This window comes from Corvus cornix, chromosome 7 (genome assembly GCF_000738735.6).
Source record: "Corvus cornix cornix isolate S_Up_H32 chromosome 7, ASM73873v5, whole genome shotgun sequence".
Lineage (NCBI taxonomy): Eukaryota > Metazoa > Chordata > Aves > Passeriformes > Corvidae > Corvus > Corvus cornix.
The window spans coordinates 1,481,335-1,495,512 of record NC_046337.1 but is presented as its reverse complement, the minus strand read 5'-3'; the positions used below and the strand labels follow the sequence as shown (position 1 = coordinate 1,495,512).

Below are 14,178 nucleotides of genomic sequence, written 5' to 3'. Positions count from 1 at the left end.
CAAGTGCCACTTTCAGTATAAAAAATTACTTATCCCTTCTTCTGGCATAAAAAACTACTTATCCCTTCTTCCCTGTCCTCATCCAGAAGAAAGCAGGAAGATCATCCCAGTCTGTGGAGAAAGACTTTCTCAGAGGAGAAATTCCCATGTACAGAAGAGCTGGGATGTTCCTTGGCAGTATTCAAAAATCACTCTTAGAGCAGTAAGACTAAATAACCCTAGAACAAAACACCAGCCCTGCACATGTCCTTTCATATCCTGCTAGTTCTGAAATATATGGAAAAGCTCTCACAAATGAGCATTTTTTAATTGCCTTAAATCACAAATAACTATTCCACGCTTGAAAAAAATCCATTTCACCTTACCAACCTCCTGTGCAGCAGCTCAGGTAATTTTTCTCTCTAATCTACTTCTGAATTAAAAAATGAACACATTCTCAGTGGCAGGGCAGTTTACTTCTAACACAAAACTGAGATGAAAAAGCTGATAAAAGTTATTCTATCCTGGCCCCAGCATCAATCACTTCACTCCAGTCTGCTCTATTTGGAGACTTGATGCGTAAACAAATTATTTTAAGTCTATTTTTACTTTGTTGTAAGACCACACTTCAGTGCAATGGGAAATGAAAATGAATTCTAATAACTGGGGGGGAAAGGCCTTAAAGTGGAATCAAATCAAAACTTAACAACCCTAATTTCAAATGGAAATGGACATGCACATTTTTATGACCCACACTGAGATATTCTCTGCTTTGCATGTTTTTTCCCCAGTGATCTTTTTTCTGTTATTTCCATAAAGAATCCATGGAAAAGCAGCAGCAGGAGTGTTCCTGGAGTACTCACATCACTGGCATTCAGGTAGGCTCTCTTGGCTCTGATCAGCACTGGGGTGTCAGGGACAGGGGTATATTTGTCCTTCATCTTCTCATACTGGATTTTGTACTTTTTCTAAGAGACACAGCAAAAGTGAGGAGTGATAATTGCAATTTTAGAAGCATTTGCCAATCTGCAGAAAAGCTTATCTTACAAAATACTGAAACATATTTTCAGAACGTTTTATTTTATCAGAACTTACAAAGGAAACGTGGAATTTGAGTATAAGAGAGAAAAAAAGTAAGTGAAAGCTAAACAGATTTGAGCCTTGAAATTACCACTAAAATTATAAAAAAAACTTGTAGGAGTTCAGCATAATGGTACCAAATTTAAAAACCAAGACTTTACCTCACTAATCATGTCCTTGACATTCCTGGCATGTGTAAAGGCTGGAGTCTGACCATCAGCATGATGGTGGGGTCTCTCTTTTGTGGCAAGTTCCACGTACAAGTACTGCAGCAAGAAGAAAATAATCAAAAAAATACACACTTCAACTAAATTCTACTTTATGTCTCTGAAAAGCAGCTGCAAATTCACAATATACACATAGCCACTGCTTCTTTTAAGAATTTCAAGTCATTTTTAAAAGGTCTGAAAAGCTTTTGCTGTACTTTAACAACATATTAAGAAGTATCCCCTGTCTGGATTTATATCAGCACAAATTTTTCACCTGGCTCTGTATTTTCTGTCCTTTCTTGGCTCTTATGAAGTCAGGTGTATCAAGGACAGAAGTGTATTTTGTCTTCAGCTCGTTGCCTGCAGCTCTGTAAACCAGCTGGGAAAAGACAGGTCCAGGAATTATTTCTTCTGCTGTTATTTAGAAGCTGCACAATCACAGCTTTGCAATTATAACTTCTCATTTATTTCAGAAAAAAACCACAGGGAAGGGTTCATTACAGCTGCAAAATTGGGCAGAAATAACAGAATTTACCTCACTCAGATGGGTTTTCAGTTCCTGCACTGTTCTGTATCCAGGGGTATCCAACACCACGTTGACTTTAGGCCACATTTTCTTGGCAGTACTTGTGTAGATATAATTGGACTGGAAAGGAAAAGCAGTATTAATAAAGGAAATGTTATAGTGCTACCCAGCAGTGCTTCAAAACAACTAATTGGCTGCATGGCACAAAATCCTCTCATTCTTTGCTCGTTTTCATGTGTTTCACTTCCTGCATGCACAGAAACAAATCCATTGTTGTCATACTCGTTTCCCAGAGGAGAAGTCTTACCCAGAGCTTCCGGAGCTCGCGAGCACGGACCATGTCAGGAGTGTCATACAGGAAGCAACCCAGGCCCTTCAACCACCTCAGGTCCTCTTTGTATTTATTCTACGAGAGACACCACAATCAACAGTCAACTTTTGGGAGAATTTCAATCGTCAGTCCTTAAACACAGTTACAGAACATTTCTTTTGTTCCAGAATAGAATGGAAGGGAGAGAAACCCAATCCCACTCCCAGTAGAGAAGTTTTGGGCCTCACACCAGGTGTGTGAGCAGCAGCTGCTTACGTCACTGGTGATGTCCCCGACGTAGCGACAGTGCAGCACGTGAGGGGTGTAGGGCAGGGAGATCAGGTGTCCCTGCATCTTGAAGAAATCTGACTTGTAGATCAGCTGAAAAGAGAGAACAAAACAGCATTTCACATGTTTGCTCAGGGAATAATCCCAGTTTCTTCTGTTGTTCTGTTAGGAGGGCACCTACATCACTGACAGCCTCCTGGGTGGCTCTGACTTGGCGGATTTCGGGCGTGTCAGGGGTGGTGTGGATCTTGTCCTTGTTCTTGTGGTACGTTGCCCTGTACAGCCTCTGTCACAAGAGACAACATTCTGCACTTTAACATAGTTTAAAACATTGGAAAACCTTGAATGGCAAAGAAGCTCAGCACACCATAAGCACTTCTTAGACAAATTACTGTTTTCTACCCAGGTGGAGATTTTCCATAATTGTTTTCAGTAGGAGAATCTCAGACTCTAATCCTAAAAACATGTAAATACATATATTTAATTTTCATGCTGTTAAAGCCAATTATCAAAAAAGTGAAAAAATATATATAAAACTATTGCAACCCAATTTTACACAGATACAATAATTTCTATTCAACTTTAATCACAGCTAATAAACTTAGGTTGCAATTTTATATTATGGTAACAGTTTCAGCCTGGATCAATGATCCCTCACCATTCTTGATGGATACTTCTCTAAATAAAAGCCTAAAGGAAGAGGGATCCTACAACTTCCCAGTCAATGTACTCTCATTATGCATATTTTGGGCACTGCAAATACAACTGAAAGCAAATACATATATTTACTGTACCTCATTAATGACTTGATTGACCTTCCTCACGTTTTCAAAGCCAACATCTTTAGGTCCCAGAGTGTAGCCCTTGGCTTTCATGTGTTCATAGGCTTCTTTATATTTCAGCTATAAAAAGTACAACAAAAACAAGACAGAAACTAAATTTGACCATCATTCTACTTACACTGCACTTCTGACAGCAATTTATGCTCTATAAAGAGACATTTTTAGAGATAAACAAGTGAGATGTAGCTGTATCAGAGTTAAATAAATAAACACATCATAATTATTTCTCCCTCTATCATATGGCCCAAGGTTAATAATATATTCCATTTCTCTTGCTTCTAATAAGGTATTTGCATATTGCTGAGGAAATTTATATTTTGATAGCAAAGGTCCAAGCTGAGAGTCCCTTATCTGGGGCTGCTGATCATTCCCATGGTGTAGAAGGCTTTAGTCCCTGACTTACATCACTGCCGATGTGTTGGACGTGTTTGGCATGCTGGAAGTGTGGAGTGTCCGTGGGAAGGCTGTATCCAGTGGGCAGAGCATTCACACCAGCCCAGCGATACAAATTCTGCAAGAGGAGAGAGGAAAACTTTGTGCAACTGTGAGCCATATCTGAGAGGAAAATCCCTTCATCTCAGAAATCCCTCAATCAACTGGCAAAAGATTTCCCTCATGTCTGCATTAAAATGCATCCTTGTTGCTTAAATGAGGATATTTTCCCACTTTCATTTTAGAGCAGTGACATGCAGCTTCACCTGAAAAGCTAAAACCAGATACTGACATCCAAAGAATTTGGTGTTTCAGTATCAGAAACTCTGTGGAACCCAGTTTTGTAATTACCTCACTCTGTATTTTGTTTGCATTATATGCCCGCTCCAAATCCACTGTTTTATCAGTAGAGATCATCTTGCCTTTGACATTCTGCTTGTAATCACCACGATAGACAGCCTGGGAAAGAGAAAAAGTCGTAATTGCCAGGTTCTCTCACAGAATGTTTTGTTTGCACACAATGGGAATTGATCCTAAAGAAACTGGATGAAGGTTTTTTGGCTTCAGGCAACTAATGGTTTTAGTGATTGTGTCTACAATGAGGTGTAGATAACCAGCAATGAATAAATTATTAAAATTAAGTTATTAAAAAATATTAAAAGTCACATTTCTAAAGGTGGTGAGGTAACAGCACTTGGAATAGCGGCTGGCAGGTGAGACAAGCACTTACTTCACTTAAATTCAAGGCACTGAGCACATTCTGGACGTAGACAGGAGTGTCTGTGACCACAGTGAAGTCCTTCTTCATTTTTTCTGCCTTAGATTTGTACTTAATCTGCAGAGAGAAATAAAAGAGCTCTATTTACTATTTATTTTATCAAATAATTATTCTTTTAACAAAGCAGCACTGAAACAGAAAGTATATTGAAACTATGGCTGGTTATTTAATGAACCCTTCAACCAAGAAGGATAAATAACATTTTCCAGACTACACCTGGAGTAGAACAAAGCTACAGTGAAGTGAAAAAGAAGACTAAGAAGCAAACCCAGAGTTATGCACTCACATCATTGCGAAGGTCATAGGCGTGCTTGGCATGGAGGATTTCAGGAGTGTCCCAGACAAAGCAGCCAATGCCTTTCAGCCAGTTCAGATCATCCTTGTAGACCACCTAAGGAATCAGAGAAGGAACCTGTAAGAATCCCATTAGGATCTAACCCCTCATTTCTAAATCACTCTGAAATACCCTGTCAAATGATGGCAAGGGGAGTTTCTACCACTCTGATTTTTTTTTTTGTTTGAGAAAATCAAAACTATCCCTTTTGGAATTTAAATAATTTTTGTTCAATTTGCTTCAATTTGGGCAATAAATTAAAAATCCAATGAATTTTTTAAAAAACTACCTGCACATCCTACTGGGCACTGATTTACTGCCAGATCCTACTGCTGGGCTGACCTACCTAGGCAAGTGTGTAGAAGCTTTGCCCAACCAGGATTTTCTCAGACTTCCAAAGTTTCCACACCTCATGCAACCAAATAAAGGACAATTTAGAGACAGGGATGGCTGCATGGGTAGAAGGGTAATGTTATGACCCAAATGCCTACACTGATAGCATTGAAATTATTGAAATTGTTGCACAGAGAGGTTGTGGACTCCCCACACCCAGGAGTGGCCAAGGCCAGGTTGGACGGCTCTTGGAGCACTCTGGGACAGTGGGAGGTGTCCCTGCCCATGGCAAGGGGTGGAATAGATGAGCTTTAAGGTTCTTTCCAACCCAAACCATTCCAGGATTTTCTGATTCTATTCAACTAAGCCCCATCTCAACTACACATTCATTGCCAAGTGTTACAAAACCACAACACAACGAAGCGAAGTGACGACTTCAGAGCACTCCTGCGAAATTTTTGCTAAATTATTTCCTCTAACAGAGCATAAATGAAGGAACGATCTCAGCAGTGAGCCAGGAAGAGGTGATTTGTGGACTTACATCACTGACTTGGTCGGTGACTTTTCGCACGTGGGCGTTGACCTGCAGGTCTGGCAGGCAGATCCACTCGTGGAGCCGCGTGCGATAATCGACCTCGCTGATCTTCTTCTGGGCATCCTTGGCTGAAATGATGTCCACCATGTCTGGGATAATGTGGACCTTGGCTTTGGTCTTCTCATAGGTTTCTTTGTACAGACGCTGTGGAGTCAAAGCACAAACTGTCAGTAAATTTGGAGGAAATCATTGCTGTTTTCATGGTATGTCAGTGGGAGAGCGATCGCTTTGGCCATGACTAAAACTTGTATCTGGCCTGCTCTAAAAATAATTTGCAGAATCTCAGCAATGCAGCTGAAATATTATTTGTTCAATTTTCATTGTGCTGATGGGTTAAAAGGAGGCAGATGATGATTTTACCCACAATTACACTAAAGGTTTGGCCACGCAGGCAATGCAATAATTGAATTAAAACTGAAATTTATGGTTGTATCCTAGAATTTGGCAAATACTGAACACTGCCAAATGCACGTGGGAATGTAATGTCTGGATCACAGCACGTGGATTCTTTGAGGGGTGGCTTCTGAGATAAGCATGGCTTTATCAGGAAAACTCATGTCCAGAAGCAACACTTACGTCAATGTTGAACTTCCCAACTCTGAGGCACCTTGCTGTATTGGGATCATCCTCAACACCTCTGGGGAGGGTGTACAGGGCTTTGAACTTGTCATATTCCTCACGGTACTTGACCTGAGCAGAAGCAAAGAAATGCAACGATTAACTGGCTCTGATGGGTCAGTTGTGTTTTTGGAACAAAACTCATCATCATTAAGCAAGAAGTTGAGTCCAACAAGTAGAGAAAGGCTTTAAAGCAGGATTTTGGTTTTCTGTTTTGTCTGAAGTGGTAAAGAAAGCACATCATAAGAATGTAAGAATAACAGCTGACTAGAGCATTTTAAAAATCAATAGATGTAGTGTAAGGTACTTATTTATTGTTCCAGCTCTTTCATTTAGAGAGATCTGTGGAGTGGTCTCTCTTAATTCTAAGTTCAGTAAAGCCTAAGTTGTTTTCTATACTTAATAAGCATTATTTGAAGATTTTTGGTGTTTTTCTGACCTGGAGGCTCATGACATTTAGACTAGAAAAACCCTAACATTTTCAGTTTGGATTACTATAAAAAAATTACTTTTTTCTCCATGACAAGAAGCCACAAAGGACTGTTACCCAAACAATTATCAGAGAAAAATTATTATCTACAGATATATATTACGTCTCAGCAAAAAAGGGAAGCTAAATTAAAGTTTAAAAAATATTTATATCCATAGTAGATGCACGACATGAAGGATTTAATTGTTAGAATTCATGATCTGATTTAAAAAAATATTTAATTCACTTACAATGCTTGCATTGTGCTTCAGTTCTTTGGCACGTGCTAAGGCTACAGCATCTGAGGGCATTGCATAGCTGGTGGCCTTCACTTTTTCCCAGGCTTTCTTGTAGAGATTCTGTGGGGAAATAGAAAGTTTGTGTGAGTGGAAAAATAATTCTCATAAATAATAACCAACAACCAATAGAAATCAAAAGCCCTTTTGCTTTTATTTAGACACCACACAGTAAAATATTGTAAACAAGACATTAATACCTAATATGAAGTTTAATCTTGACAGTGCATGTAAAGGGTGATAAAAATGCTTTCTGACTATTCATGTCTGTTCTCATATGAGGGTTTTAGTTTTGTTCAGGTGTAATTTTGTTCAGGGAATCCATTTATTAATCCAGGTGTTTTGCCAAGACTGGCATTACATTTGGAAAATATGGCCCTTGCCTGAAATACAACATCTCCCCCGAGATCAGGTAGTGCAGAGGGCCAGCACTGGCTTTGATAAGCTCCTTGTTTGGATGTTTATCTTCAAACAGAGTGAGCAAACAAAATAAAACAAAAAACCCACATTAAAGGTCTGAAGAGAAAAAAAAATCCTGTAGAAACACTTACATCACTATAGAGATGTTTCAAACTATGAATTCTTTCTGAATCCACTGTGTCAGTCACAGTTGTGTACTTGTCCTTAGTTTTTTGGAATTCCTCCTTGTATTTCACCTAGAAGATGAAAGCTGGGTTTAGTGAATTGTTTCAATGCTCAGAAGGACAATCCTGAGTAGAAAAGGTGGGGATTCACCTCACTGGCATTGGCAGCACTTTGCAGAGCAGTCACATAGACAGGGGTGTCTGTAACCACACTGAAGTTCTGGAAGTTCTCCTTCCCTGCAGAGGTGTATTTTATCTAAGGAAACAAAACCAACAAAACACTCATTATAGTGCTGAAATATAGTACCTGGAAATCCCCTGCCTTCCTTTAAAAAAAACTTCCTTTAAAATCACATCTTTACAACTGAAATTGAGGATTACAGCTCACTTAAGACCAACTCTAAAAGTGACAGGTCATAAAATAGAAATACTCAATATACAGCCAGGATGAACCAAGGAAAAATGAAATTAAAAACCACAGTTGTCTTTCCATTCTCCTAAGTTTTCTCCTCCTCCAATAACACAAGTGATGTCTCTACAGAAGCAATTCAAAGATTGTACTATCACAGTTTGAACAAAATATTTCTGATGTAACAGGAGTCACTTCCTTCTGCTCTGGACTAGGACATGTCAACCTAAAAGGAAACATAAATGGAAAATATATATATATATATAAATATTTATTTATTTAAGGAAAACATACTTACCTGGCTCTGGAGGTCATAGGATTTCTTAGCCTGTAGGATTTGTGGAGTATCCCAGACATAACATCCAAGTCCCTTCAGCCAATTTAAGTCATCTTTATACACAGTCTACATGGAAGTGAACAGAACATTAAGTTAGGAAGAAATTTGCCTTCTGCCAATCAAACCAAGGAATTCTGCATACTAATTAGCCAGGCAATTAACACACCCTCCGATTTTATTGGGAAGGTTGGTTGGCCCAAGCTGAGACACCACTGACTGCAGAATATGAGCACCATTCTCTCAGCTGTGGGCTGATACAATCCCAACAAACAAGGGGAATTCTTTTCCAGACCCACTGGATCCAGAAGGATTCTTGATGCTGTACTGGCCCCTGTGCTAATTCCAGCATTCCCAATTACAATAAATAAGGATCACTGCAGTGATTGGTACTAAGAATCTAAAGCCATGGTTATTAATTTCATATTTAAATATCATGGAAGATATTCGAAAGTATTTTATATTTAAATAACTTGGAATAAATGATGGGAAAGGCTTCTATAATGTCAAACAAATGGGTTCAGTAAGTTCATGTAAGTTCTAGAAGGGTTTGGACAACACCCTCAGGCTCCTGGTGGGACTTTTAGGGCGTCCTGAGCAGGGCCAGGAGTTGGACTGGATGACCCTGATGGGTCCCTTCCAACTCAGCCTATTCTGTGATTCTAAATAAAAGATAAACATACATCACTCAGAATCTCCTGGGCTTTTCTGGCGTGGATAACATCATTTTCTTCCGGTGAACAATTCCACTGATGGAAGTAAGTGCGGTATTCCAGGTCACTGAGGATGTACTGGCACTTCTTGGCTAGGACGTGGTTCATCATGTCGGTTGGAATATGGACATTTTTCTTGGTGTCTTCATAATTCTTTCTGTAGGCCAGCTGAAAAGCAAAGATTGGGGAAAAGGTGAGAGAAAAGAAGAGTGATTTTCTGCATCATTTTGGATTTTGGACTAAAAGGTGACAGCACAATCTGAGATAAATTTCCTGGATTTAGTAGCTAAACTCCCATGGGATTCAACAGGATGAAATTTTAACTTGCATATTAATAACCCTTTATTCTGATGAGGTTCTAGAAGGACAAGAATTACCTCCACTTGCAGTTTTAACAGCGGATGAGAAAACTAACAAGTCTTCAGGATTAAAAAAGTCATGCTCCAAACATGGTTTTTATCTAATTAAAGACAGAATATTTGGGATTACACTGATTTTATGCCCTGCATGACATGCTGTATGTGCAGTGCTGAGAACAGCAACACACCAAATGTGCATTTACTTTTCCAGTTCTTAAATTCCTATTTCTACTCAAAATCTACACTTTTATTTGTAAAGGAAATGAAACACACATGGCATTTTTTACTGCTCAGATCCTTACACTGAAATAGAATAAGGGTTTTTTCCTCATTCTAATATTTCTAATAGCTAAAAAAATACCTTCTCAATCTCCTAAATCATTTAAAATTCAATTATTCAACCCACATATAAAATAAGCATTCAGGAAACATAAACACGTTGAAATAATTTTTACTGATATTATTGTGGATTGATGTTGAGGTTGGACTTAGTCTTGCAAATCTTTTCCAACCTTAATGATCCTGTGATTCCATAGTTCTATTAAGCTTTGCAATATTTATGCTTAAGTAATGAAATAGTGAATTTCATCACTGGAATAAATGGTGCAATAAAGCAAATGGAAAATATTCCAGTCAGACTCATTCGTTCCTTACCGCGCTCCTCATTTTCTGGAATTCCAGGGAGTGAATGACACCAGGGAAATCACCAATATCCTTCCCAGCCAGGTAATGGCCTTTCAGCTTCTCATATATTTCCTTATATTTAAGCTGAAAAATATTCACGTGGAAATTTTAAACATTCATTCTAACAACATATTGGGGGGGAAAAAGGGAAAGAATGGGAAATCCCTCCTGACCTCGCTGTTGATGTGGTTTGCATGTTTGGCTCCCACAAGTGGAATGTATTTCTCATCCAGAGTGTATCCAATGGGCTTGCTCAGTTCCCAAGCCTTCTTATAATGTTTCTAGACAAACAAAGCACATACAGGTTTTGATGAAAAAAATCAATTTTACTTCCCAAGAAGCCTGACTCTGCCATTCATACACACATGGGATATGACATGGAATACAGGATATTTTCACAGAGTGGGTCCCAATAAATTAAATGGAGAATGTTCATTTTGAAAAGTCATTCAATGTGAGGCACACAGAACAAGTGTTCACTTCAGAAAGCTACCTGAGCACAAATTTGAGCTGATTTCTTCTTTCTTTACTATATTTACACCAGAAGAGTAATAAAAATATCCAAAATATAGATATGAACTCTTGTTTAAAAGTGCAGTATAGAATTGAGATTGATAATTTTAAAGATGATCAAAATTGTGAAAATCTTCAAGAAATACTGGTGTTTATTAAAGAAACATTAGTGCCAGTGGCACTTTCCTAATACGTATTTTGTTAAATATTAAATATATTCACCTTCAGACAAAATTATGAAGTGCCTAGTCATATGAAGGAGTAATCACTTATATTTTCAAAAAATAGAGGTTTCTCATTAAAATTAGTGAGACAACTCAAAAGTAACTGCTTAATAATGTAAATCATCTACAGTTTTCCTTTCTTATGAAAAAAGTAAATTTAAAATTTATCAGTAGTCTCAGAAGGTATTATTGGATGGAATTATATTTGGTTTTGTCACACTATTATGACTTCCAAGCATCACACAGCTGTGCCTTAAGATCACTTCAATAAGGAAAGAAATTATCCTGGTTCCAATAATCCAAACTGGGAAAAGCTGAAATAAAAAGGGATTAAATAACTTTCCCAGTGCCTCTACTGAGAGTACAACAGTTCCTCGAGTCCACCACACATCCCTTTTAAAGCAAGGGAATCAGTGCTTAGGTTGATATTTATGGGATCTCACCTCACTGTGGAGCAAGGCCATGTCTTTGGCGTGGTGCAGAGCAGGAGTATCATCAGACCCAATATACTGACCTTTCTCCTGGTTAAATGTTTCTTTGTATTTTAGCTACAAAAGAAAACAAACACAGTGTTAATTCCACAGGAGAAATACATTATTATCATTATTATTACTACTACTCCATCTATTAGAAGGAGACATTAATTTTCTCTTAAGTTATCATGCAATAATGTTGTGTAGGACATTCCAGCCACTGTAGTACCCAGGCAAATGTCCCTGTGTCACCTCAAAATCCACATGGTATTCTTAAAAAATTTAAGATACTGCTCAGCAAATACAGTTTAGCAACATCAGGAACTCCACAAACTGTTCACCAAGAACAGGACTCAGTTTTCAACTACTATAAGAAAAATCTTTGCAAACTCTAAGTCAGGGACATGCTATATTCTTCTGTAGGAAAATGTTAAATTTTCCTATAGAAATATTAGAAATATCGAAATTATTGAATAATATAGAATACTATTCAATAATATAGGGAGATTAGAAATACAGAAATATTGAATAATATAGAATTATTATTGCTATAGAAATACAGCAAGATTGTGTTGTTCATTCATATCACTTCTTACTAAACTTATTTACCCCAGGAAAGCCCATTATTAATGAAGCAGCATGTGCTCACACATATGTATGGCTAAATATAGTATAGGCTAGCAAAAGCAATTAAATCACCTACTCATTGTTGTAAATAAGTTTATATTTTAAAAAAAAAAAAGTACATACATCACTCTGATTGACAGAGTTCATCTTTGCCAAAACGATGTCGGGAGTGTCAACCACGCTGGTGTAGTTAGAAAAGTTCTCAAGGGCTTCTTTTGTGTATGCTCTCTGCAAAGAGGTAGAAAAATGTCTTAGACACTGTGTATGAGAAAGAAGGGCTAATTGTGGAAATGCTGAAATATATGCTCTTACCTTGTTTATCAGTTCTTGTGCATTCTTAACTTTCTTATGCTCCACTGAATCGAGAGGGATCCAACCACAGCCACGAAGCCACTCCAAATCAGCTTTGTAAATGTTCTAAGTCAGAAAGAAAATGCAAAAGGACAGAAATTACTGAACTCAGGATGGATTGTGTACTGTGGGCAATATCCTTAGGCCAGACCACGTGGAAATGACCTCGTAGGGCTGTACCATCACTCACATCACTTTGCAGGTCGTAGGCCTTCCGTGCCTGGATGCAGTCATTCTGGTCAGGGTGGCAGGTCCACTCGTGCAGGTAGTGGCGATACTCAATGTCGCTGACCAAGTTCTGGCACTCCTTTGCTGCCACAACTGACATGGCATCCGAAGGCATGTGGATTTTGGACTTGGTTTTGTTGTAGTCTGATTTGTACAGCCTCTCGTTCTGGATCTCACCCGCGTGCTCGTACCACACCAGCTTGGGGTCATCCCTCATCTTGGCAACTCCCACATAGTGACCTCTCTGCTTGACATATTCAGCTTTGTATTTCAGCTGATGGAAGAGGGGAGAAATACGGATAAAATCAGCACTGGCTGTATCCACTCTGGTTCTAACCTGAGAACAGCTTCAGGTTTGTCAACACAAAGAGCAGATGAGACAGGGAGTTGTCAAACAGAGCCTTAGGTTATGGGTACACGACCAGATAAAAATCGTGTCACAAACAATAATACTACTTTGTATAGGCCTTCCAGTTCAAAATATAGCATTTTCTAATCTAATATACTCCCAATTTTCAGTAAATAGTATCGTCAACAGAAGAGGAAATACTTGTTAGAAAATGTTTTATAACAAGCGCATTTAGTCTCATTTTGGCAACAAATTACTTCAGATTGTCTGAAGAGTGGATGCTTATTTAAGGTATTTACATCACACTGTTTTGACAAAATGTTTATTGCAAATAAGAGTCATGTAATATTTTCAATATCCATTATACAAATGTTTAAAATGTATGGTGTGTACTGGCCTACAGGTTTGGATAGGCCAAAAGGTGAAACCAGAGCCATGTATGTTACAATCATAGTATCACTTCAATTATGTAACACAAAGTACAGAAGTCCAGCTCAGTTGATTTTGGAAGACTTGTTTCTGGAGAGAGTGAATGTGGAAGGGTCAAGCTGACCTTTCAGCACTGATATCTCCAAACGCCATAATCACAAAGATGGCTGAATTGTTTGGAGGACAGTGGAATTCATGAGTCATGAAAAGTCTGCGTGTTACCCCAAATGGAAAGCTTTTAAAGCCTGGCAGTGAATTTTGAAAGCCTTTAACATTTCAGGCTTCCAAGCAGTCATCTTCCTAAGGAGAAAAATCATTACCTCACTTTGGACATCACTCGAGTGTTTGGCATGAGAGATCTGCACCGTGTCAGGAGGCAAGAGGTAACCAGTGGCTTTTTCTTTCTCCCAACTTTCCTTGTATAAATTCTGTGGAAAACAAAAGTGATGAGGAATTCAACACTACTACAATGATAATGATTACTGAATATATGTAGTTTATATAGAAGTATGAGGATAACAAATCCTTCTTTCAGGTTGTTCTTAATAAGGCATGTTTTCTAAATACCTAAAAAATGTGAGTAGAAGCTGTCAAGGAGTGACCATGTACCTGATTTAGAATTCTGGCTGCCTCTCGGGCCATATCCAGCTGTGGTGTATCTGTGAGAGTGTAATTTGACTTGGCCTCATTCCATTCTTTGTGGTATTTAACCTAGGACACACAAAAAAATGACTGCCTTGGTAGCACCACCACAGAACTAGGAAAACACCATAATTTACACATGAAATAATGAACCAACCCCTGAATTTGCA

The 14,178-nt window shown here is 38.4% G+C and overlaps 1 protein-coding gene across 1 annotated transcript in view; it reads right to left on the bottom strand.

Moving 5' to 3' along the window:
* The window catches only part of NEB (nebulin), a 104,837-nt gene that overhangs the window by 34,980 nt on the left and 55,679 nt on the right, over positions 1 to 14,178 (bottom strand). The window contains 27 exon segments of the mRNA XM_039554683.1: positions 843 to 947; positions 1,221 to 1,325; positions 1,543 to 1,647; positions 1,804 to 1,914; positions 2,102 to 2,200; positions 2,381 to 2,485; positions 2,574 to 2,678; positions 3,187 to 3,294; positions 3,638 to 3,745; positions 4,018 to 4,125; positions 4,397 to 4,501; positions 4,731 to 4,835; positions 5,653 to 5,850; positions 6,283 to 6,396; positions 7,045 to 7,152; positions 7,641 to 7,745; positions 7,825 to 7,929; positions 8,381 to 8,485; positions 9,100 to 9,297; positions 10,143 to 10,256; positions 10,346 to 10,453; positions 11,353 to 11,457; positions 12,133 to 12,237; positions 12,322 to 12,426; positions 12,551 to 12,862; positions 13,687 to 13,794; positions 13,976 to 14,077. Of these exon segments, the coding sequence (XP_039410617.1) occupies positions 843 to 947; positions 1,221 to 1,325; positions 1,543 to 1,647; positions 1,804 to 1,914; positions 2,102 to 2,200; positions 2,381 to 2,485; positions 2,574 to 2,678; positions 3,187 to 3,294; positions 3,638 to 3,745; positions 4,018 to 4,125; positions 4,397 to 4,501; positions 4,731 to 4,835; positions 5,653 to 5,850; positions 6,283 to 6,396; positions 7,045 to 7,152; positions 7,641 to 7,745; positions 7,825 to 7,929; positions 8,381 to 8,485; positions 9,100 to 9,297; positions 10,143 to 10,256; positions 10,346 to 10,453; positions 11,353 to 11,457; positions 12,133 to 12,237; positions 12,322 to 12,426; positions 12,551 to 12,862; positions 13,687 to 13,794; positions 13,976 to 14,077 (3,261 nt within the window).